We start from the raw sequence: 23719 nt of genomic DNA, 5'->3' as shown, positions 1-23719 counted from the left end.
GAAGCAGCTCCAGACAGGAGGGGACACAGCCTGAGCTCTGTCACCCCATCAAAGAGCTCCCCCCCAGCACTGGGGATGCTCAGGGCACCCAGGGCTGCACCTTCTGCTCCAGCCACCTCTGCAGAACCACCCAGGTCCTCCACTCATGCAAAACTTACCTCAAACAAGCATTCCAGGACCCCAACTGCTGCTGCTGGGCAGATGAGAACTGCTCCCAGCCCTCCCAAAATCAGCACTGAAATCAGCCCCCCACCTGTTGAATTTGGTAAGGAGGATTTCCTGCAGGCCCCTGATCACATCACAAACACCTCACTGCTGCAGAGCCCTTCCCACATGCTAAGAAGTGCCAGCATCACTCAGATCAGGAAGGAGAGACTTTATTTTCAAGCTGTTTTCCCCAATTCTTTGTGTTTTGCTCCCCTTTTGGGGCACTGCTCCTGCAGCAGCAGGAATTTGTCTCCTGGATGAAGAGCAGAGTCTCCAAGCGAGCAGCTTTTTGCAGGAGAGGCAGATGGGGAGCAGAAGGCAGCATCTCCCCCAGGACAGGCTCTTCAATATTTAATGTGACATCAGAGCAGAGCTGAGCCATCCCAGCTCATGCAGCGTTTTGTACAAGGCAAAGAAAGACACAGCCAGGGAAGTGTGAAAGGAAAACACCCAAAAGCCAAAGAGCAAAGTGCTAATTTGTGATTCTAAAGCTTGTACTGCAACAACTCCCTCCCCTCTGCTCTGCCCACAACGTTGATGGCTTGTTCTTTACAAGCAGTGCTGCAGCCACGAGTGCAATGGCCAGGGTTTGGTCCTTCAATGCCTTAATTAGACAGCAAAACAATTAGAGAAGATGATTCTCTTCTAACATTCAGAGGCCTCAGCACAGAAAACAACCCAGCCCCACCCCATTATGTCTATTTAGGTTGTTTTGGAAGCTTGGCAGATGAAAGGAGGACATCCCTACTGGAACAGGGGCCATAAAGGACATTTCTGAGGAGATGGGGAGGTGCAACTGCTGCACCGTTATGAATTCTTCATCACTGCTTATCTGGCAAAGGAGCCCCAAGGGGCAGCCACTGCCAGACACAGGCTCAGGTTCTCCAGGAAAAATTCCCACTCAGCATTTCCCCAGTGGAAATTCCAGAGGCAGCTTCTAGAACGGGCTGGGGAAGCAGAGAGCTGGGCCAGCAGATGACAGCAAACAGCTTGCACTGAGTTTTGGGGGGACAGACACAACAGAGGAGCTTGAGCCACCCCTGGATCTGCCCATCAACATTCTAGGCAGGTAAAAAACCCTGCAAAAGGCAGATCCAGAATGCAACAAACAATAAAAAAAGGTTGGGAAGGAGTAACATGAATGTGTGATGATCCTGTGGGACACACTGGAAAATAGGAGCTGCTTTTGGTGATGTAACAGCTCAGGTCCCTTTCTTGCTGCTGAGAACTCCACAAAAACCCTCCCAAACCAATCCCTGCCCTCCCATCTCCAAATCTATCCAACTTTGGGGGAACTTCCTGCTCCTCCCAGGAGTGTCCACAGAGCAGAGTGCAGCAGCAGCTCCTAAAGCAGCCAAATATCATGAGCAGAAGTTTGTGATGTCTCAGTCTCTGGGTGCAGCTGCGGATGTGGAATGTTGGGGAAGAACCTACAACTGTAAATAAGTGTGGCCATCAACCCTGCTTCTTTCCAGAGCATCCCAGTTCCCTGGATCATCAGGAAGCTCGTGTTGTGTCCCACAGTGCTGGGGCTCATCTTGGACCTTTCACCAGCAGCAGCTCTGAGCCAAATCCCTTTACTCCATCCCCATCCTTCTGCAGCACATCCAAGTGGAGCTTGACATTTATTAAATAACTTCAAATGTTGGTGCCAGGGAGTTTGGGGTTGTTGCAGTGCAGTTGTCAGCTGTGCTTCCTAAGCAATCCCAAAAGTGCTGCGCTGCTTGTTCAGCAAGTTCCACCTTTTCACCAGCTTCCCTTCATTTACATGGACAAACACATCAAATCCCACACGCAGCACGTCAAGGACGTCTTCAAAAGCAACAAAAGAAAGTCTCAGACCAACAAAACCAGTCAGGTACAAATCCAGTTTAATTGTCAAGCTCACTTCTAGCTCCTACATTCAACGCAAGGATCAAAAACTACAAGTTTGAGAGTAGAATTTTATTCTATCTCCAGTTTCTGATCGTTTTGGCAGCTGTCAAACGGCAACTTCCAAAATCCACTCGTTTCAGAAGCTTCTCCCTACCTTGCAATGCCAGGTGAAGCCCACGGACTCTCCCAACAGCTCTTGACACCTTTCAGACTCAGTTCTTTGGCAACAGTTATACAGAGCATTGTGCGTATATAAAGAGCTTATAATAAAACTTCTTTTACATTCTAATTGTCTTAAACCTTCACAGAAGTATTAAAGTGCTCAATCAACTCTGAACAAACCCTCCTTCCCTAGTCAGCTACTTCCTGGAAACGCCTGCACTTATGTCAGCAAAACCAGAAGCAAACAAGAAGAGAAAAGGCATGGAAAAATAAAATAAATCCTCTGCAGGATCATGAAAACCCCTTCTGAGACAAGAGGCCTCGAGTCTCACATCTCTCTTCCACCCAAATATTGAGACATAGGTTCAAATGTTCAATCAGTCCAAGCCAGCACAGCTTTTTTTCCCCCCACACAAGCTGTGCTGATTTCCCATCAGCTGATTCTTTGGCCCCTGACTTCTGTAAGAACAGAAACCCTACAGAACAGAATCCTACTGATGCTACAAAGAAAATACAAACACTGAAGTCACACTGGTGAAGGAAAAGAAAAGATACAAACAAGAGTTGTGGTTGATATTTAACCCTCCCTGCTGCCTGGATTTTCAATTCTCTCTGCAACATCTGACACTATCTGAAATGGGCTTTTCAAAAAGGCTTTAAATGGGGACATTTTTGGCCCTTCTAAGTGGGGCATGGAGAGTGCATCTCAAAACTATTTCACCTGGTAAAACCTGCAGGCCAGTCCACCCCACTATGGCTCTGTGCCTGAGGAAAAGGAAATCCCACCCAGAACCTCAAAGAGGACCAAAGTCATGTTCCCTTGGGCACATCCTGTCCTTCCCCCAGCCAAAATATCACTTAAACCACCCCCCAAGGTGACTCCTTCCTGGGGAGACACCAGGAATTCACCCACAGCTCACATGTGTGTTACAGCTTTACTCAGCCAGAGGATGACACCTCTGATTGCAGCTTTGCTTAAATCTTTTGACATCTGTGGGAAAAACATGTTATTTCAGCCTCAGCAGCCCTCTGCACTCCCTGGCTTCCAGCAGGTCCTGAACTGCTGCCTGTCACCTGCCCTTTTGCTGCTGACTGAAGATCAGACAGAGTTCTGCCACCTCTGAAATCCTGTCTGCCCCTGTTCCTACACGCAGCCCTTGCTAACAGCTCTGAGTGATCCTGGCACAGAAATGACTCAAAAGCCAGGGAATCTTGGGGAAAATGGTCAGAAACCACGTTTGGGCTTGTACCTGCTCTTGTCAGACGTGGCAGGAGCTGCCCCTGCAAGCAAAATTCCCTGCCTGGATGCACTGGGGTGGTCACCCTGACCCTGAGACTTCTCACATCAGCTTGGTGCCAGTGAAGGTTGTGTTTTTGCTATCTGTGACATTGTTTTGCTTGCTAAGCTGAGGGTTTTCCCTATAATTCCCCCAGGGATATAAAATCATGGATACAGGAACTCTCGTTGCTCTCCTCCCTCAAGTCTCAATACAAAGGGTTTCGTAAGAAAATGCAAAAATTAGTTCTGCACACGTGTTTGAGAGCCGTGGGCAGCTCCACAAAGATTAATTACCTTCTGATCTTTAGTGCAAATACACCAAATCTGCAGTGGCTTGAGCCTGGCTTAGCATCAGCACAGGAGCTTTGCACCCAAAGCCTTCCTCCCTCATGGCTGGGCTGGTCTCCCTCACCATGCTGGGGTGGGAGGAAAAAACTCTGCACCATTTACTGGGCAAGCAACTGGTAATAAACATTTCTCTGTGCTGATAAATTCATATTTTACATTCCTTTTCTTCCCTCATTTCTACTCTTTTGAAAGTTCACCACCTAGGTCCACAATTTTCTGAACATTTTTAGCTGTGACCTGTGATGTGCCAAGCACTGAACTAAAGGGCAGCTTGTTTCACAGTACTCCAAATAAGAAAACTGACCATAGTACAAGCAAAATTAAATAAACTGAAATATAAATGACAGCAGAAGTTAAGATTCATCCAGAAATATAATATAACATCTGGGAAGGGGTGGGGGGAAGTGGAAATCAGCTACACAACAGAAACAATGAAATGACCAACATGTATTGATTAGGTGAAAAGAGGAAAACTTTCATTGCATTCTGTACATCAAAATTAAATGAAAAATTCACATGTTGGAGCCTCGAGACAGAATGATGAAGGTCTCAAGCCACAGGAAGGAGAAAGCAAAGAAAACACCTTGAAGAAAGCAACACATAAACAAAACCAGTAACTGAGCAGCTTCCAAAGGAATAAAAGTGACCATATCTCAAATGAGAAAAAAGCAGCACTGAAGCAGAGAACAAGTTTATGGTCAGGACATGGTGGGTAACACTGACTGCACAAAACACTTGTGAATTTGGAAAGAACCAGGCCTATTTGTATATCTATGCAAAATATATACACAACTCCATATGTATATATGTACACATAGGCACTACTGTACATATGTATATGCAACCTCGACACAACTGCCCTCTGGGTGCAGGCAAAAAAATGCTGCAGTTGTGCAAAAACCTACAATTCTGTGTTTGATTACCCAGGAGAAATGGGAGAAAGATCCAAACTAATGCCCAAACAGCTCAAACCCAGCAGGGGTTTCATCCACAGGGCCGTTCCAGCCCAGCCTCTGAATGTTCCCAGCTCATTTTTGCTGGGATTATAAATTCATCCGAAGCTGTGGGTTGTAGCAGTACACATTGCATCTGTTTCCAAACCCACAAATGTGAGAAAACAGGCACCATCTCTCCTGACATCAGGGGTTTAGCACGAGGCCATCCCACCCAGAACAGCAATTTGGGAATACTGGGTGCACGGGGAGTTGGGTTCAAAGGCCAGGCCAGGGCTGTCATTCTATAAAACACGGGTCAGTTGCTGTTCTTAGTGTTGGGGAAGAAAAGGATGTGGTGCATTAAAAAATCCCCCCCCACCCTCAAACAAGGGGAACACAGGACAACTCTGGATGCTCCAACCGTGCAGCCAGGCTGATCTTCGGGGTTGGTGTGGTTGGGGGTGTGGAAAGAAGCATTTTCCATTAATCTTGTTCGCCTCACAGCTCCAGAGAGCAGCGTCCTCTCAATCCCAGGCTCCCTCGGTCTGGCACAGCCCCCGTGGGGCTGTGACAGGAGTGCATTGCCAACCTCAGAGCACGAAGAAAGTGGTGAAAGGAAACTGCAGGGATGGTGCCACGCCTTGGCTGGCCCCAGAGGGGCTGTCTCTGCTGCTCTGCAGGCCGGGAACCCTCAGTACTCGGCATCCATGGCATCCAGGTACTTGGCCTCGATGATCCTGGGCAGCAGGTTGTACCTAGGGCAGAGCAGATGGGGCTCAGTCCCTCTTTGTGCAGCATTTTTCTCCCTGTCCCAAAGCTCCCGGGTGAGATTGGCTGGGACATTCACACAGTGAGGGGGACACGAAGTGGGGACAGCAGAACCCCACAAAAGCAAACACAGCGTTTATGGGAACAGCAGTGCCAGGGTCCCTCTGCAGGAGCCTCCTCCTTCGGGAGGAAGGAGAAAGGAAAAACCTAAAAAGAAAAACACCTAAAAAGAAAAAAAAAACCTTTTTTTTTTCCCCAGAATGAAGCTGGAAAGGAAGGAGAACATCCTCATCCTCACAGGAGGAAGTCACTTTTCCAGAGCTCTGTCACCACCAAGTCCTCAGGGTGACAAAAATACAGAGATGAAAAGCCATGACTCCAAACAAGACCATCCTGAGCTGGTGTCTGGCTTCTTCATGTGGAGATGCATGGACAAACACATGTCAAACAAATTACTTACTTAAAAAAATGTATAAACTTACTTTAAAAAGTAAGTTTAGTATAAAAAATTTTTATTAAAAAATTGCTATAAATTTTTTTAATTTGATTTTTTGCAACAACATCCTCACCAATTATTATATTTGGGTTAGAAAGGCACTGTGAAGTTGCTTGTGTAAATCTCGTAAATAAATAAAACTATTCACACAAATAAATAAACTTATATACATAAATTTTAAATAAAACCTGAAATAATATATGTATATAAATAAATAATATTATATACATAATTTTAAAATAAGGACTAACACTACTTTCACACTACCTTCACAAATTAAAATAAAATTTAAATTAATTTTTAAAAGTATTTAAAATAATATTTTAACTAAATATTTTATAAATAAAATATCCTATATTTTATTATTTTTATATTATTATTTTGTAATAAAATACTCTAACTCAACAACAACGGCAACAAAAAAGACAATTAAAAAAAAAAAACAATGCACATTTATGTGGCATTTCCCCTTGTTTAACAAGGAAGTGACTCTTCAGCTGTTAAAATAATTCATAAAGCACCAAAAAATCAGTTTTAGATTTCAACTGCTGTGCACGAGATCCCAAACATCATTTATTAATGAGAAATACCAGCATCTCCTTAAATAGACCCATCATAGAATAAAATATTTGAGAGCCACAGGAGCCCAGATAAGAGACAACTTGGAGAGAAGATTCTTCTGTGGGCAACCAAAAACTCATCATGCCAAAGTTCTGGATCTAAGCCAGGAACTGGCAATGGCCAAAGAGATCAAGTTTTCTTCCAACAGGCTGTTTTCCACTGCAGTCATGGATTTCAGTGGCTTCTCAGGATGTGTCTGAGACCACACCAGGGATCCCTCACTAATGACAACACAAATCATGTTTTCCAAGCTGTTGGATGGATGGAAATGTGGCTTTGGGACGTGGCTGAGTTCTGGATGGGACACCAAGCCATGCCTCACTCGTTTGTGTTTGATTCTTGAATTTGCCCCCTGGCTGCTGTCCCATCTCCTCTTTCTCCTTTCACTTCTTTAAAAAAAAAAACTGGAGAAAATATATTAAATTTCTTCAACTGCCTCATCTATTTAGAGTGCCAAATCTTTGGGAAAAAGTCATTAACTACAGAGCTCATGGACCATGGTGCTGCCTTCTTGGCTGGAGGCCACAGAACCTACATGAAGGCAAAAGAAATCAGAGGAAGCAAAGCCAAGGGCAAATTTCCGTGCAGTGCCAGGCAGCAGCATCTTCCCCTTGGCAGCAGGGCTGATTATCCAGCTGCTGGGAAAAAATTGCCCTGGAAAGAGAATTGAGTTAGCAACACAGAGGGTATAAAGTGACAGCATCTTATTTACTGAAAAGAAGATATATTTGCATATTAGTGTCTAGCCCTGAGTGCAAAATCAGGTTTTTTTGGACTGCATTCTCTCCACACTAATTGAGTTTTTTATACCATGGCCAATACCTGAATTTGGCTGAGTGTGCCTCACGTTTTCTGTTCTGCACTGAGCTGCAATTCCCACAAGAGCCACTCATCCAGCACTGCTCACAGTTGGAATATTTACCAGTCACTCATCCAGGCACCCCAAGTGCCACCAGTGTGAAGGGCAGGTGAGGCATTACTACCAGAGGAACAATAATTTCTGTGTTTTCCAAGCCTGTTTATCTTTCAAAATCCAGCCCAAATGGCTCTGACCTGATCCTGTTGAAAGCCATGGTAGCTCTAACATTTGCTTTAGTTTCAGAAAGGACTGGACCATCTTTATCAGCCAAGGAAAACACCACTGCAGGTGCTGCAGATTAGCAAATTGGCAGCCCTGGACTTTGGGATCAGAGGCAAAATCTGTGACTGCAAGCTCCAAGTCAAGCAGATATCACTGGTACCATGCTGGCCTAAAAATAATCAAGTGAACTGGAAACTTGATGTGTTCTTTCCAAGATCTTTTTATGGCCTCTCATTATATCCACAGGACTGAGAGCATGAATGATTTAACTGGAGAATGATGGGCAGTGGTTGCTAATGAACCTCAAGGAAAAAATTAGTTAAATTTCTTAATAATTCTCTCTCAAGTCTCTCTCTCTGTAGGATATTGTGGGGTCCTCCCAGCTTTAAACATATATTTTAAGTCTAAATGTGGCTAGTTTCACCCAAATGATCATTGACAGGGGCATCCAGCAGTGCACGAGGTCTGGGAGGTCACCACAGCACTGGGTAAGAATAAGGATTCCTCTTAGGAAAAGTTTCCAGCTCTGCTGTGAGTACTGGCCGAGAAAATCAAATTGCAAAGTGATAAGGAACATTATCAAATACCACCTCGAGATTTGGACTATGGCTTCTCAGGAAGATCAGGCATTTCACAGGCACTAAAAAGCAGAGGTTTTGCCTCCTAGGACGCTGGAAGAAGAGCACTTGCCAGCCCAGAACCCTTTGCACAACTCCTAGCAGCAGTGAAATCCTGATTTCTCCTCAGGCCTGAGCAACTGGTACAAAAACCCTCCTCATTACCCACTTCCAGGAGCTGCTTAGTCTGGAAAATGCAGAAAACATTGCTGAACCACTCCCACTTCATGCAATAGTTGGATTGGAAGGGACCTCTGGAGATCACCCAGCCCAATCCCCCTGGAGCAGGTGACACAGGAATGTGTCCAGGTGGGTTTGGAATGTCTCCAGAGAGGGAGACTCCAGGGCCTCCCTGGGCAGCTGTTCCAGTGCTCTGTCACCCTCAACAGAAAGAAGTTCTTCCTCGTGTTCAGGTGAAGCTGCTTGTGTTTCAGTTTGTGGCCATTAGTCCTTGTCTTGTCACTGGGCACCACTGGAAAGAGTCTGGCACCATCCTGGAGATATTTACACAGATTGGTGAGATCCCCTCTCACTCTTTGCCTCTCCACACTAAACAAGCCCAACTCTCAGTTTCTCCTCTCCTCAGACTTCCAGGAGCAATCCAAGCCTGAAGAGAGACACAAGGCATGGGAGACAGGGAAAAAAGACAGCCAAGCTTCCTACCTGATGGGGATCATCCCAATCATGATGAGGGGGAAGATCATCTTCATGTAAGGCAGGGGTGACATTCCAAACCCGCAGAGGATGAGGAGCTGCAGGACCTGCAGGCCTGTGAAATAGTGGATCTTCCTCTGGGGAACTCTGCGGATGTAATGGGTCGGAGGATAAGCGGTCTGGGAAGAGAGAACCACATGTTAGACATGCAGGGACCTGGACCTGGGACAGCAGAATGGGTCTTTGGGACACCAGGGCTTGAGGGAAGTCATCAATTTGTACAAGTAATGCATGAATCACCATCAGGGTCCTTAAGAGGTTCAGCAGCTGAACATGGGATTTGTAGGGTTAATTCCAGTGCCTGAAACCACAGATGGGCAGCAACACCCAGAGGATGAGTGGGCTCTGAGAGCTTGGAGAGAAGACAGGACACCCCTCAGGGTCAGGATTGCCTCTGGGAACATCTGGAGTGCAATGTAATACCTTGGGAAGTGCAGTAATGACATTCCCTGAGAGGACTGGGACTGTCAGGGCTCCCCAGCCAAGGTGGGAAGGAGAGCAGATGCATCCAGGTGTTGTTCCTGTCCATGGCTCCTCCACCTGACACCCAGCTCCTCATTATTTTATAGCCTTGCAAGGCTCCAGGCTTTCCCCTGGTGCTCCCATCTCTTGGCTGAACCCCTTTAGGGGTTCAGGAGATGAGGGAAGTGCACCAAGAGGCTGTGCTCACACTGCAGGGATTTTCTCAGCTCCTATAAGCCACCCATTTTTGAGAAATAAAGGGGTAAAAAATGACATTAATAGGCTAAATATGGTGGTTTCTTTTGACAGTTCCTTGCTCATGTCTGAGCACAGGCTTTGACTCATTGTCTATACATCAATGAAGAGGATGAGCGACTGTCTGCTGGCACCAGCACAGCCTCAGTGGCTTTCAGATTGTGCCATGACTCATTAAAAGGTTTCCACAAAAGAGAGTTTTCCATTTTTGAGAATACTTTTTAATTTTGCACGCCAAAACCTGGAAAATTCCACACATAATTCCTACTGAAACCAGAAGTAATAAGTCACATACATCAGTAGCTGTTCAAAAATTGACATGACATGACAAATGTAATCTTTACCCGAATTTCACAGTTTTGACCTCTGGGATGTAATATTGGAGATCAAGACAGATTAGCAGAGATGCAGAGCCAAATGTTGGGCTTATTGAGCCCTTGACCCTTGTTATATAAGAGAAGGTGAGCTGGAGATTGCTCCAGGTACCACCTACACTCCCAAACAAAACATTTTTAGCACCTATAACAGAGACAGATTTAAAAAAAAAACCATCTTCCAGGTTTGTTTTCAGCCCACATCACAGAGGTTTCAATAACAAAAGTAATTTCATTTTGAGTTTAAAATCCCATCTTGCTGTATTTCACACAAAATGAAAGTATAAAACAGCACCAAAAAAAAATACCTGCCTGAAGCTTTGCTAGGGAAATCAAAGATCATAATTTCCTGATGAAGTGCTTATTATATTTTATATTATTATTTTTTTAAAATGCATATACTCTGTGGATGACACAACTGTGGCATTCACATTTTCTGGAAAAATCCCTTTGCTCAGGATTTTCCTCCTGGGAAGCTGAGAAGCCTCAGAGAAAAAGAAAAACAATAATTATCTGATTTACTTCTCCTGTGTTTTGTTCTTTTGGAATGTCTTTGGAGATTGTTTACCAACAGGTGATTGTTTCATTGGTTTCTGCTGTGAATTGTTCTTACTCATTGGCCAATTAGTGCCAAGCTGTGTCAGGACTCTAGAAAGAGAGTCACGAGTTTTCATTGTTATCTTTCTAGCCTTTTGTAAATATCCTTTCTGTATTCTTTAGTATAGTTTAGTTTAGTATTCTTTAATATAATATAGTATAATAAAATAATAAATCAGCCTTCTGAGAACATGGAGTCAAATTCATCATTCCTTCCTTCATCTGGGGAAAACCCAAATACAAGACACGACAGCATGGGGGGGGTTTAAAACTCCCCAAAAAAACTCACAGTAAAAGAAAAAAAACCAAACCACCTCAGAAGAAAACCCCACACTGAGAGTTTGAACAGCTGGGATGCAAACACAACTCCAGGTACCTGTTCCTTGAGCAGCAGAGCCACCCTCTCAAAGAGCTGGTTGCCGTCGATGGAGGTCAGGGCGATGTAGAGGAAGAGGCCGAAGAGCACTGGCTTTGGGATCCACTGCAGGGGGAACGGGAGCAGCAGCAGCGACAGCCCCACCAGGAAATTTGCCACCAGACTTGTCAGCCGAGTCTCCTTCACGCTCACGATCCTGGCAGCAGGAAAAGGGGCGTTAGGAGATGGGATAACACCCCAAGATCCGTGAGTGTTTGTCTCAGTGTCGCTCCGTGGAGCACACGTGCCACCAGGGAAAGGGGAATTCATCCCCACCACTGAAATCAGCACTTCTGGCCCCGTGCTGACACTGAGGAGGCAGAGCCTGGCTGGAGCCAGGCCAGGCACTTAATCCACAGCTCAAACAGAGCAGCTGGAAAAGTGCCAAATTCCCCTTCTGTAAAGCTCTACAGATCCTATCCTGAACTAAATTGCCCTCGAAACTGATTCTGTTTAGCACAATGCAGAAAAGAAAAAAAACCAAACCAGCCAAGAATCCTCTTTCTGGTCAGTAATCCTTCCCTTGCTTTACCCTGGGCACATGCAACTGGCTTCTCTCCCAAAGAAAACTCATTGACTTCTCCAGGAAATAAGGAACGTCTTGGAGGAAAAAAAACCAAAAAACAAAACACCAAACCAACAAAAAAACAAAGAGAAAGTCAGCAGTCTAAAAAAACCAAACCAGCCAAGAATCCTCTTTCTGGTCAGTAATCCTTCCCTTGCTTTACCCTGGGCACATGCAACTGGCTTCTCTCCCAAAGAAAACTCATTGACTTCTCCAGGAAATAAGGAACGTCTTGGAGGGAAAAAAAAAAAACCAAAAAAAAAAACCAAAAAACCCCACCAACAAAAAACCAAAGAGAAAGTCAGCAGTCTCCTGACAGCGAGTCAGCATTTTTGATGGATATGAGGATCTCCCTGTTTACATGGAAGGGAATGCTGAGAGCACCACACAGGGATTCTATCCTGCTGTGGGCAACTGCCTATTACCATGCTAAACATGTCATTAATTAATGCAAATTTTCCAGAGCTGACAGGCCACAAATTGAGCTTTTTTGAGGAGAAGACTGACAGGAAAGCAGGCAGCAGCTTTAGCAACCTGCTTGAGGGGAGGCTGCTGTGTTTTCTGTGCACTTCAGCTAAACCTGTGAACATCTCCTCCCAGTCTGAAAAAAATCATCAGAAACAATAGGAGGAAAGGAAACCCACATCTGTCAAGACTACTTACAAGGAGAGAAAAAGAGGATTCCTATTTTTTTTAGAAGCTAAATCCAACAATTCAGTGGATCAGCCAGTGAATAAATCCCCCTATTATGAGGGAAAATTTTTGTCCATAGGCTGTTTTGGTGTCATTTAGTGACCTAATTCCCTGGATGAGACCCCTCAAATTCTGAATTAACCCTATAGACAAATTTCTCTGAGGATTAACACCAAAGATCTATCAAAACACACTTCCCTCCTTCGCACATGCACTGCTGGGATTTCTTAATCCCTTCTGTCCTGAAGAAGACTGAATTATTGCAATATTAAATTGGAGAGTTTTGCTTAGAAGTAAGGTCAGGTTGAACTTCAAATCTGTTTATACCTTCAAGGAGCAAAAAGGGATGAAGGAACCTTCCACACCTGTGTTTGGAGAGGGAGGGGAAGGGTGACAGCCCAAAGCTTGCTCTGAGGATTTGGGACAACAAATTAACACCAGCAGTCACAAGACCTAAGGAACAACAGGTACCACAAACAGCACACAAAATCCTGAGGACAACACTGGAATTCTTCTGTGAGTAGTGGGGCAGGTCCTACAAACAATCCAGGATTACCAGGACAGGATGCACAGAGGTGTTAACCTTTAAGTAACCTTCCAACAGCTTTAAACCACAGCTTTTCTCCTTCCAAACAGATTTTGTTGGATCTTCTTGCAAGTCTCCTACATCCAAGGGGTCCCTGCCAGTGCCTAGGGAATCTGAGGGAGAGCAGAGTGCTTCATTCTTGCCAGCTCTGGTGGAACTGGGACATCACCTAAATGGACAGAGTCTGGCATCTTTCCTACTGCCTCCAGGTCTGGATCACCACAGAAGTGCTGGAGATGAACAAAGCCAAGCAGCTTAAAGTGCAACTGAAGTGCTGTGCCAGAGTAATTCCAGTCTGGCCACTCCAGAGCTGCCAGAACCACTGTGAGCCTCGGTGGTGGGTCACAGAAGCAGGAGTTTAGGAAGCACTGATTTAACCTCATCCAGGTACAGCAAGAGCTCCTCCAGCACCAGGTCAGCCACAGAAGAAGAATTTCTGCTATTTCACACAGAGATCTCTCCTCCTGCTGGGGAGGCTCCTGCCCTACAAGCACACACAAGTCTGCAAGAGAAGTCATGCAAGTGGAAGAGCTCAGGAACAAAACGAGCTACAAAATCACACTTCAATCAGATGCAAGGCTGCAAGAACAAGCTCAGAGTGGCAGCCCTTTGGTAAGAGATTTCTGAAGTTCATGGAATTTTCTGCAGCCATCTCTTAGGGATGCAGCAATCAGAGCATTGTGTTTGATCACAGGCAAAATGTACTGCAATTGCTGCCAGCTCCTGCTAATGCCATTTATTAGTTTGGAATATTTTATCAGAACATAGCTAAAATTGCTCATAATTGGCCAAACATGGTATTTTTAAAACTGATGTTCCCAGCCTTAGATTGGTCTTCTGCTAATTCTAGCACCTCATTTCCAGAATAAGAACATCTCAGTCATATTAAATCAACAGAGGAATCCTTGCTTTCCATGTGTTCAGAATCTGGTTTGGCCCTTGAGGAAACAGCTCCAGAAAGTCTGTGCTGTGATGGAAATAAAGTAATTAATGGAGATTAAAGAGCATAATCCAGGCTCATTTCCCCAAAATCCTCTAAATATGGCTAGCATGGGATTAGCCATTCCTGAACTTCTCCATGTAAGCAACAACAGCCTGTTTGCAGACTGCCACAGGAAACTTAAATCGTTTCTCTACAGGGGAGAAGAAAATTTTGCTTTCAGTGTGACAGATCTTTATCCTTGTTTATATCATCATCCTGTGGGAGCTTTGATTTGAGTGCAGGGAAGGAGCCTGCCAAGGGAGACAGAGCTGATTTTCTAATTGAGCTTCATTTCTTTTTCAGCAGAGCTGGCTAAGAGGGAAAAAAAAAGAAAAGAAAAAAAAAAGAGATGACTACATTGCTTGGAGCCTCCTGTTCTAGCCCCGGTGCTTTGCAGAGAACAAAAAGCTTTGGTCTCAAAGGGAGTTCAAAGCACTAGGAAACCTTCATTCCCTTTTTCACTCCCAATATCCAGTTCCCAGCACCAATTTGCCTCCAGCAGAGCAGAGCTGTGCCTTGAGGGAACACCCTCGAGACAACAGAGCACCCCTCAGCCCTTGCAAGATAATCCCTGGAGCGGTATCTAGGTCAGAGTGGCCAAAAAGGCCCCTCTGGTGCTTTTTTGGGGGGCAGTTGGGTGAAGGAGGAGAGGAGAGGTGCAGGAATTAGTCCTTAGTTCAGGCAGGGGACTTGACTTAGTCAAAGCAAAGCCAGAATACAGAATCATGACAGTGGAAAAACAGGAAAAGGAGGCACTTGGATATTAGAAATGACAACAGGAGACACAGGAGGGAGGTTTGGCACATGGGTTTGAAAGTATGAGTTCTGCATCTCTCAAAGAAACAGAGGGTGGAATAAGGGTATCCCAGAGCAGATCATGGACATTGGGAGCAAGGGCATGGATTAAAACTCTACAGAACTCAAATTTCAAAGTTGATTTTTTTCTTTGAATAGGATTTAGCATTTATTCAAGAGAGATACAGTTGTGTAAACAACCAATACCAACATATCCTAATGGGAATGCAAACCCAAGGGACTGATCTCCCAGGAAAAGATCTGTAGAAGAGTTACAGGGAGCAGCAGAACTCAGCAATTTCCAGATGTGGAAGGTGAAATTTGTCCATCTCTGACCCAAAAATCAGTGGTGCTTGGCTGGGCTGGCACAAAAACAGGCATGAAGCACATCTGGCACCAAAACAAGCATGAAGACAAGACTGAGATTAAGACAGACCCACTCCATCCCCCAAAGTCAATGAACACTTAGCCTCACTTTTTATAAGTGGCAAGGCAGAAAATGGAAACCAAGGCAGGATAATTAAAATTAATGGTATGTGAGTGGAAATTACCACTCCTGTGGTAAAAGCACTCAACTGCAACAGACTGAAATCAAACAGGCCAGATCTGCTCCAGAGCAGAGATTGTTTCATGAGAAAAAGGTTTTTAATTTATTTTTAATAGGTCTGTGATAAGAATGTGTTGCTCAACTCAGAGCAGCAGAAGAGTTGGTCTTAAATAGAAATCCATGACCCAGCCATGGCTTCACACTTGTTTTTGTTTAAAACCCAGAGAATTTAAGCATCTCCTTCCCAAAATGTGGTGGGAGATGTTATGGGAGCTCTGAAATAATGGTGCATTTTTCCTCCCCTTCGTAATAACCACCAGACAGGTTTCAGGCAGTGAATCAGTTTTGGATTCTTTCTGGGGAAAGCATCCGGAGAGATCCGGCCAAAGCATCTCCTCAGCTTTCCACAAGGCTGAAACTGAAAATGGCCTTGGCTGACTTTTCCAGAGGAGAATTTGCAATGGAGTGGGTGGGATCCCTGTAGGATGCTGCCACTGGCCAGAGCATGAACCTGAATGTTGGAGTGAAGGGGATGAAGCCAAATCAAGGCTCACTGGGTGCATCTTTCCATCACTTTCATATCTGGAATACAACAGCCAACACCCCAACCACGCAAACCCACTGCTCCCAAAGGACTGGGAAGCCACAAAAATTATTCCAAAGAGCTCTACTTACGTCTCATAGATGTGTCCACTCTCCACCCTCTCCTCCACGTAGGCCAGGGCCCGGACATGCATGGGGGAGTGCGGGAAGGCCGCGTGGATCCAGGGCAGGCCGAAGACCGACAGCCCCGTGTTGATCAGTGCCACCAGCAGCAGGTCCCAGTGATAGGCTGTGCCCTTCACCAACCTGCAATGGGGTTGGGGACAGCAGTTACACCTGGTTACACCTGGTGCAAACCCTACTGGCTGCCTTTGCTGAACACTCAAGTGCTCTCACACACACACACAGAGATTTCACACCTCTGGATTTAGCGTGTGCACGGTGTGAACACTAAAGGAGTGAAATGTGATGGTTTGCTCACCAAAGCTGTTGCCACCTGAACAGAACAACTCTGAGTAGAAAGGCAGCCCACTGAAGTAACAGCCCATGAGAATGTCATCAGTGTTTTTCTCCTACATTTATTGCAGAGTCTACACAAAATCCATGTGTGTGCTTGCTTGCAGAGTCCACATAGGGAGAGGACAAAATCCTGAGCGTTTGTTGTCACAGTACTGACACTGAAGTTTCTTGTTTGTAACCCTGATCTCTCTTCTTCCCCATGAGCAGAACACGTGCTTGGTATGCTGCAGTAATCCCCTAATTATGTAATTGCTACTGCATGATAAGAAAATGGGACAGGAATTCATTAAACTTCAGCTCCTCCTTGGTAGTCACAGAATCATGGAATGGATCACAGAATGGTTTGGGCTGGAAGGAACCCTAAAGATCATCCAGTTCCAACCCCCTGCCATGGGCAGGGACACCTTCCACTACCCCATTTTGCTCCAAACCCCATCCTACCTCTCCTTGGACACTTCCAGCGATGGGACAGCCACAGCTTCTCTGGACAACACATTCCAAAAGGTTGGTAGCCAACCAAGGAGACTTGCTCCTAAGTTCATCAAATGCTGCAGAGCCTCCCTGTTTCATTTTTTAGGAGACAGGGAATCTGACAGCCTTCACCGAAGAATCTGAGCACACCCACTTTGCCAGGACTGTGCAGAAAGCAGCACCAAGACTGAACTCACATCTGCTTTAACCATTTTTTCCAAGGTCTGCTCCTTTCCTGAATACTCCTATCTTGTACCAACTACTGAGATATTATGAGTAAAGTTTAGAAAAAAAGCTGGGGAAGGGTTCAGCTCTCAAACTTTGAACCCTCACTGAAAGGTCTAAGGCTGTGTCTCTGCCACTGGAGCACTTGACATCCTCACACAAAACGAGGGATCAGCTGAATTCCCTCTGGGCACCACCAGCTAGAAAGAGAGCATCACTTAGATGTGTCAATGCCACCCAAACAAGCTCCACTCAACACCTCAGCACAGACTTGGAGCCATCCATGATACTCCTGGACACCAGGCACATGGAGCTGGTAGGGTTGAGCACATTCCAAAAGGTTGGTAGCCAACCAAGGAGACTTGCTCCTAAGTTCATCAAATGCTGCAGAGCCTCCCTGTTTCATTTTTTAGGAGACAGGGAATCTGACAGCCTTCACCGAAGAATCTGAGCACACCCACTTTGCCAGGACTGTGCAGAAAGCAGCACCAAGACTGAACTCACATCTGCTTTAACCATTTTTTCCAAGGTCTGCTCCTTTCCTGAATACTCCTATCTTGTACCAACTACTGAGATATTATGAGTAAAGTTTAGAAAAAAAGCTGGGGAAGGGTTCAGCTCTCAAACTTTGAACCCTCACTGAAAGGTCTAAGGCTGTGTCTCTGCCACTGGAGCACTTGACATCCTCACACAAAACGAGGGATCAGCTGAATTCCCTCTGGGCACCACCAGCTAGAAAGAGAGCATCACTTAGATGTGTCAATGCCACCCAAACAAGCTCCACTCAACACCTCAGCACAGACTTGGAGCCATCCATGATACTCCTGGACAGAGGCACACGGAGCTGTAGGGTTGAACCAGCACATGAAGATCAAAGCCATTGTTTGGGCAGCAGAAATCTTGGGTGGGGCTTGTTTTGGGACAAAAGCCTGGTCCCACTGGGAGTGTCCTCCTCCATTGACTGAAGAGGCTGTGGGGTGAGTGGGTCAGGTAGGTGTCTACCCTGCAATGCCTCTGGAAGGTGCTGGCAGGAAGGGTGGGATTGCAAACGTATTTCCTGCGTTGGCTCATGCTTTGGAAACACAGCCCCTGCTCACGTGCTGCTTTCTCTGAGCAAAGGCACCTTCAGCACCCTCAGGGTCATTGTTTGTTGTCCTTGCCATTCTTTTCAGAAGGCTTTAATGACATTAACCTGTTGGAATGAATCCAGAGGAGGATCCAGGTTTAGATGAGATATTAGAAAATAATCCTTCCCTGGAAGGGTGGTGAGGCCCTGGCACAGGGTGCCCAGAGAAGCTGTGGCTGCCTCTGGATCCCTGGCAGTGTCCAAGGCCACACTGGATGGAGGATATCCCACAGCCTGGGATAGTGCAAGGTGTCTGTGATGGCACCACAAACAGATGGTGTCAAGTCCTAGTTTTTACATCTCTAAAAATCCCTGCCCCAACACCTGATCAGCTCAGCTCTGTACCCAGATGCTCTGAAAAACACTCTAAAAAACTCCAAACAGTATTTTACATTCCTTAAAGATATTTTAGTGGAAAATACCAAAAGTTCAGAAGAAATTCATCTTAGCCAAGAGATGACCCACTTACATACAGATTTATGCAACACTTAAAGGGATATAATAGAGATAAGAGGTGGTCAAAGGAAACTAAATTAGTGTAGCTGAATTTGAGCTTGTCTCCTCTCTCCTAATACTGTGTCACTCCAGCTACAACATGGAGAATGCTAATGGGTATTATGCAAGGAGAGAACCCTCCCACGCACCACATTAGCAAAAAATCCTCAGAGATGTGGTAGTTTCCCTGGAAAAAAGTCATCCACGTTCATACTTGACATCACATCTGATTGCAGTTGGCACAAAAACATCAGAGGGAATATTTTAATAGTGCAGCATCTCAAGTTTGCACATAAGTGAGACTTATCAGACATTGGACATATTGTTTTATTGCACTTCCACCTTTTCTTCAGTTGGAATTTACCAACTCCAAACACTCCTGATGCTCAGCTGCAGCATGTTGTACTACAGCATTTATGTAGGTCATTGACTTCTCATTTTCAGCAAATTCTCTGTTCTGCAAGAGCAGTGCAAGTGTCCACATGTGTCAGGCACTCCCTAAATACCTTGAGGTGCATCCAAAGACCTCAAATTGTACAAAATATCCACTTCACGTTCACTATACCACCTCTTGGCTCCCAAAACTCTTCGTGAAAAATGCCTTGAGAGTTTTAGGTGACAAACAATGATGTTGGGCAGAGAGTAAAGAAGAAACAGGTTGAGCTCGTGAAGGATTTGTGGTTTTGGCTCACTGCCACAACACCAGGCTTTGGAGGAGTTAAGCAGCAGAGTTACCTCCACCTGTGACAACAGGAATTCTTAAAAACACACCCTGAATATATTTCTGATGTTTAGACAAGCTCTGGGCTAGCAGTGGTGGTGACAGACCCAGGGACATCCCTCTGCGGCCGCATTTCTCTTCACAGAGAAAAGCAAGGCACAACTTCCCAAGGATATTTTCTGGGAACTGCAGCAAGGAACCTCAGAGAGAAAAAACAATTCTTATCTCATTTGCTGCGACTGTGTTTGTGCAAAAGCAGAATGAAATATGGAAATTTTTTGCCCAAAGTGCTGGGGTTTTGTTTCCTTGGCCTGTCAGGGCCAAGCGGGTGTGCAGACTGTCGGTCAGCAGACAGCCACAAGATTCTGCTCAGTGGAGTTGAATGCTTGTGCAGACTCAGTTTAGATGTAGTGTAATATAGTATATAAAATAATTAATTAGCCTTCTGATATCAGTGGAGTCCTGCTCATCAATTCTCCCAAGTGTTGGGGGTCCTGCTTTTACAATATCCCCCCAGAGAGGGAAAAGCAGCACCAGAGGCGTTACCTGTTCTCCGGGGCGTTGGCGAGGGACGCGACGATGTTCTGCTCGATGAAGAAGAGCATGGAGAGGAGAAATCCCAGCCCCATGGCGCTCATCACCGACCCAATGGACAGGGACTGCACAGGGGCCAGCACAAACAAGCTGTCAGAGGCGTTGTAGTTAAATTTGGACACTGCAAAGAGGAGGGGAAGGATGTTAGGAGGCACCTTCATGTGAAAGCATCAACGTTTTACCCACACCATGAAGTACTGGAAGCAAGCAGGAAAGCAGACGTGATGCTCTGGCATGTGGGAGCCTGGAGGCCATGGAAGATGGTCCATCTGGCTGGTTTGGTTTATTTTTTCCCTCCATCCACTTACTTGGCTGCCATCCTGATAGGACAGACCACTGCTAGTCCTAGCGAGGCATTACAGATATTGGAGCAAAACAAAAGAGGGAAACTTGTTTTCCACAGATGCAACATGTTTTTAGATGAGGAAGCCTTATTTCTAACCAGCACCATAATGCTCAGCTCATCAACCCACAGAGGCATTTGAGAACTTCCTCATCTCTAACAATCTGTGCAAGGCATTTTAGTATAAAATCTAAATCAAAACTGCTCCTATTGGAAGCAATCCATGGCTAGGGATAAATCACACATGGCCACACATCATTTTGTAATCCAACTGGATGGAATGGCCATCACAATAAAAAAAAAGCCATTTCTTATTTGTTTCCATACATTTCCTCACATCACCCGCTCACGTCACTGCAGGACAATGCAATTCCTGTCCCCATTATCGCTTCCTGATATGGAAAAGTTGATCTATCTGGCCAATGAATGGTGTCTCATTTTTAGATTTCCTTGTGTAACTTAGAGCTGCCCAGATGCTCTGCACCATTTCACCTAAATTAGGAAAACAAACTGGAGACAAAGAGGACAAACTGGGATGACCAACTCTATGTTGATATGACTGGCAACAACCCTTCCTGCCTGCTGATTACTCTGCCCTTTGTTCTGTGCCAGAAATTGTTCATCTCCCTTATTGTGACACACACCTCAAACTCATTGAAAAGACACATCTGGATAACTTTTCTTGCTCCAGCCTCATTTAATCAGGGTTTTGAATGACATAAATCTAATGGTGAGGAAATCTGAGCTCTTGGTGGGAGGTACACGCAGTATTTGTGAAATTATATGGAAGAACTTTGTTTATAAGCAAAACCTTCTAGGATTTCACTTCTCTCTTTCATAAACCCCAATATTCTAGAGAACAAAACCAGAACTTACTTTCAATTTCCTTGAAGATATAGGAACCCACAACAGAGAAGGTCAGGACTGAAATTGGTAAGGCACAGTCGGACAGAATTTCACGTACCCTCGCGTGCAAATATGGGCTGCAAAAGAGACAAATAATTCCCATCAGCACCCCACTGTCAGGACAATCACTCAATCCACACAACATTTAATGCTTTGGAAGTGAAAATTCAGTCCCATCTTGCAATGCTGAAGAGATACTTGGAGTGATGAATTAGTCTTTCGCTCAGCCCTAAATCTTCTGGAACCTACAGCTTTTGAAGGTTGATGAGTGCAGAAGCAAAACACAAAGAAACAAGAAAAGCAGATGCAAGCTAGAAAAAAAAAAGGCCTTCAAGCACCAATTTGTGTCTCATTTCCACTTTACTTTAATTGCTTCCTGCATCTCAAATGAAGAGTTTTAAGAGCAATAGGAGCAAACCCCAAATTAGAGCTGATGTTTGACTCCCAGGAGCACACTGAAGGTACATTCCTGGTAGACCTTCCTGCACCATCAAGAACTTTTGCCCAGCAAAATGGTTCAATGCCTGTTTGAAGGGAGATACAGGGATCTCAGTGTGAATTGGGAACCCCAAGCTTTTTTAGAAAGTCACTTGTGAGGCCACACTGAAGACGGAAGGACATCGTCTACTGAGTGAACATTTTGTTCTGCTGGGAATATTTTCCAGGTGGCCCTGGCAAGTTCATCCCTGCCTTTGGCTTCCACCTGATTTTCCTGGGTTGCAGACTTGGTGAGGCTGCACCTTGAGTGCTGTGTCCAGTTCTGGGCCACTCTGTTTAGGAAGGATGTTGAGATACTTGAGCATGTCTACAGGAGGCAACGAGGCTGGTGAGTGGCTTGGAACAGAAGCCCTGAGAGGAACGACTGAGGGAGCTGGGGGTGTTTAGCTTGGAGAAAAGGAGACAGGGGTGACCTTATCACTCTACACAACTCCTGAAAGGTGGTTGTAGTCAGCCGGGTTCAGTCTCTTTCTCCAGGCAGCACTGACAGAACCAGAGGACACAGTCTCAAGCTGCACCAAGGGAAATACAGGTTGGATATCAGGAAAAAGTTTTTCACAGAAAGGGTGATAAAGTTCTGGAATTTTCTGCCTGGAGAGGTGCTGGAGTCACCATCCCTGGATGTGTTTAAGAAAAGACTGAATTTGGCACTCAGTGCCATGGTTTAGTTGAGGTGTTGGGGCTGGGTTGGACTGGATGATCTTGAAGGTCTCTTCCAACCTGGTCATTCCATGAATTAAGATCTAGTCTGTTAATGACTCCTTCAGAAAAAACATGAAATAATCAGCAGTCTGAGCTCTAAACGACTCACCTTTTCTTGAACTGATAGAGGGTGTGGCCGAGCCAGAGGGTTCCCAACATCAACATGAGGCTGAGGACGGCGGTCTCACGCCCGTAGTGCCCATCGTGAGTGCAAGTCTGGTTCTCGCTCACTGAGGAGTTCATCAGGAAGGTGGTGTTGATGCCGAGGCCTGGGATAGCATCAGCCTGTGATTTTCCATCTCCTGTGTGCCCGTGGTGGTAATATTTCTTAAAAACTGCACAAACAACCAACAGGCAAGTGTTAGGAGACGAGTGTGACAATCAAAGCAAGTAAAATAAAGTGGGTTTCTTGCTTGATCACGAAGTATTAACGTTATGCTTCACCAGCTCTGCCTCTCAAGCCTGCAGAAAGAAATCAGAGCTGTTGCTCTTAGGAAGTCAGCACTTCACGAATGGATTTTTTTCACTTATTTTAACAGGTAAGAGTTAAATTAATCTATAAAGCAACACTGTAAGGACTTCCAGTGCTAATTATGTGGTTTTGTTCCCAACACTGGAAGCACTGCTGTTAGATACACATATAAATATTTCTATGTAGACACCTGCTTTCAGCAGCCTGGCAAACAAATTCCATCAGGATTCTCTGGAAACACTAAGAGCAGCCAGGCTGCACAGATCCTTAAGTGGATTACACAGTGTACACTAATTACTTTTCTTCCAAGCCTCGTCCAGATTTTAGAGGTAAGTGTTGATATGCAAAACCTGGCAGAACATTTAAATTTGCAATGCAAATTAGAGTTACAGGCCTGAAGTAAACCTGCACAAGCAAAACACCCAGTAAAGCCTCTGGAACTATCCATAAATGTTTTAGATCAGCTCAAAGGCATTCATATAAGAAATGGACAGCTGTAAAGATCCTCTTGCTCTTGAGCATTTACTGTGCTCCCATTTCTATGTCACTGGCTGGCTCCAAGTGTATAAATATGGTTTTGGGATCATTTAATCTCTTTGGGGAAGAAGAGCCTAAAGGAGCAAGTAAAACCAGAAGATGGGAATTGGGCATGCAGCCTCAGTGTTCCCACAGTATCTGCTCAAATGGCAACATGCAGCATTCACACTTCCCTGTACCCATGGGAAACACA

General features: G+C 45.2%; 1 protein-coding gene across 5 annotated transcripts in view; it reads right to left on the bottom strand.

Moving 5' to 3' along the window:
- Positions 1-2061: 2061 nt before the first annotated feature.
- Positions 2062-23719, bottom strand: part of SLC4A11 (solute carrier family 4 member 11) — a 98377-nt gene continuing 76719 nt past the window's right edge. For 4 of the 5 annotated variants that reach the window (XM_039723821.1, XM_039723814.1, XM_039723829.1 and 1 more), the window contains 7 exons: positions 22627-22852; positions 21288-21394; positions 20021-20189; positions 16050-16223; positions 11168-11363; positions 9053-9222; positions 5498-5561 (listed from right to left, as the gene is read on the bottom strand). In XM_039723821.1, coding sequence (XP_039579755.1) covers positions 5498-5561; positions 9053-9222; positions 11168-11363; positions 16050-16223; positions 20021-20189; positions 21288-21394; positions 22627-22852 — 1106 coding nt within the window. Of the gene's footprint in view, positions 5562-9052; positions 9223-11167; positions 11364-16049; positions 16224-20020; positions 20190-21287; positions 21395-22626; positions 22853-23719 lie in introns of all 5 variants that reach the window. The other variant, XM_039723805.1, reaches the window with a different exon arrangement.

Source organism: Passer montanus, unplaced genomic scaffold (assembly GCF_014805655.1).
Source record: "Passer montanus isolate IOZ18808 unplaced genomic scaffold, ASM1480565v1 scaffold109, whole genome shotgun sequence".
Lineage (NCBI taxonomy): Eukaryota > Metazoa > Chordata > Aves > Passeriformes > Passeridae > Passer > Passer montanus.
The sequence above is the reverse complement of the archived record's forward strand: the minus strand, read 5'-3'. Positions and strand labels throughout refer to the sequence as shown.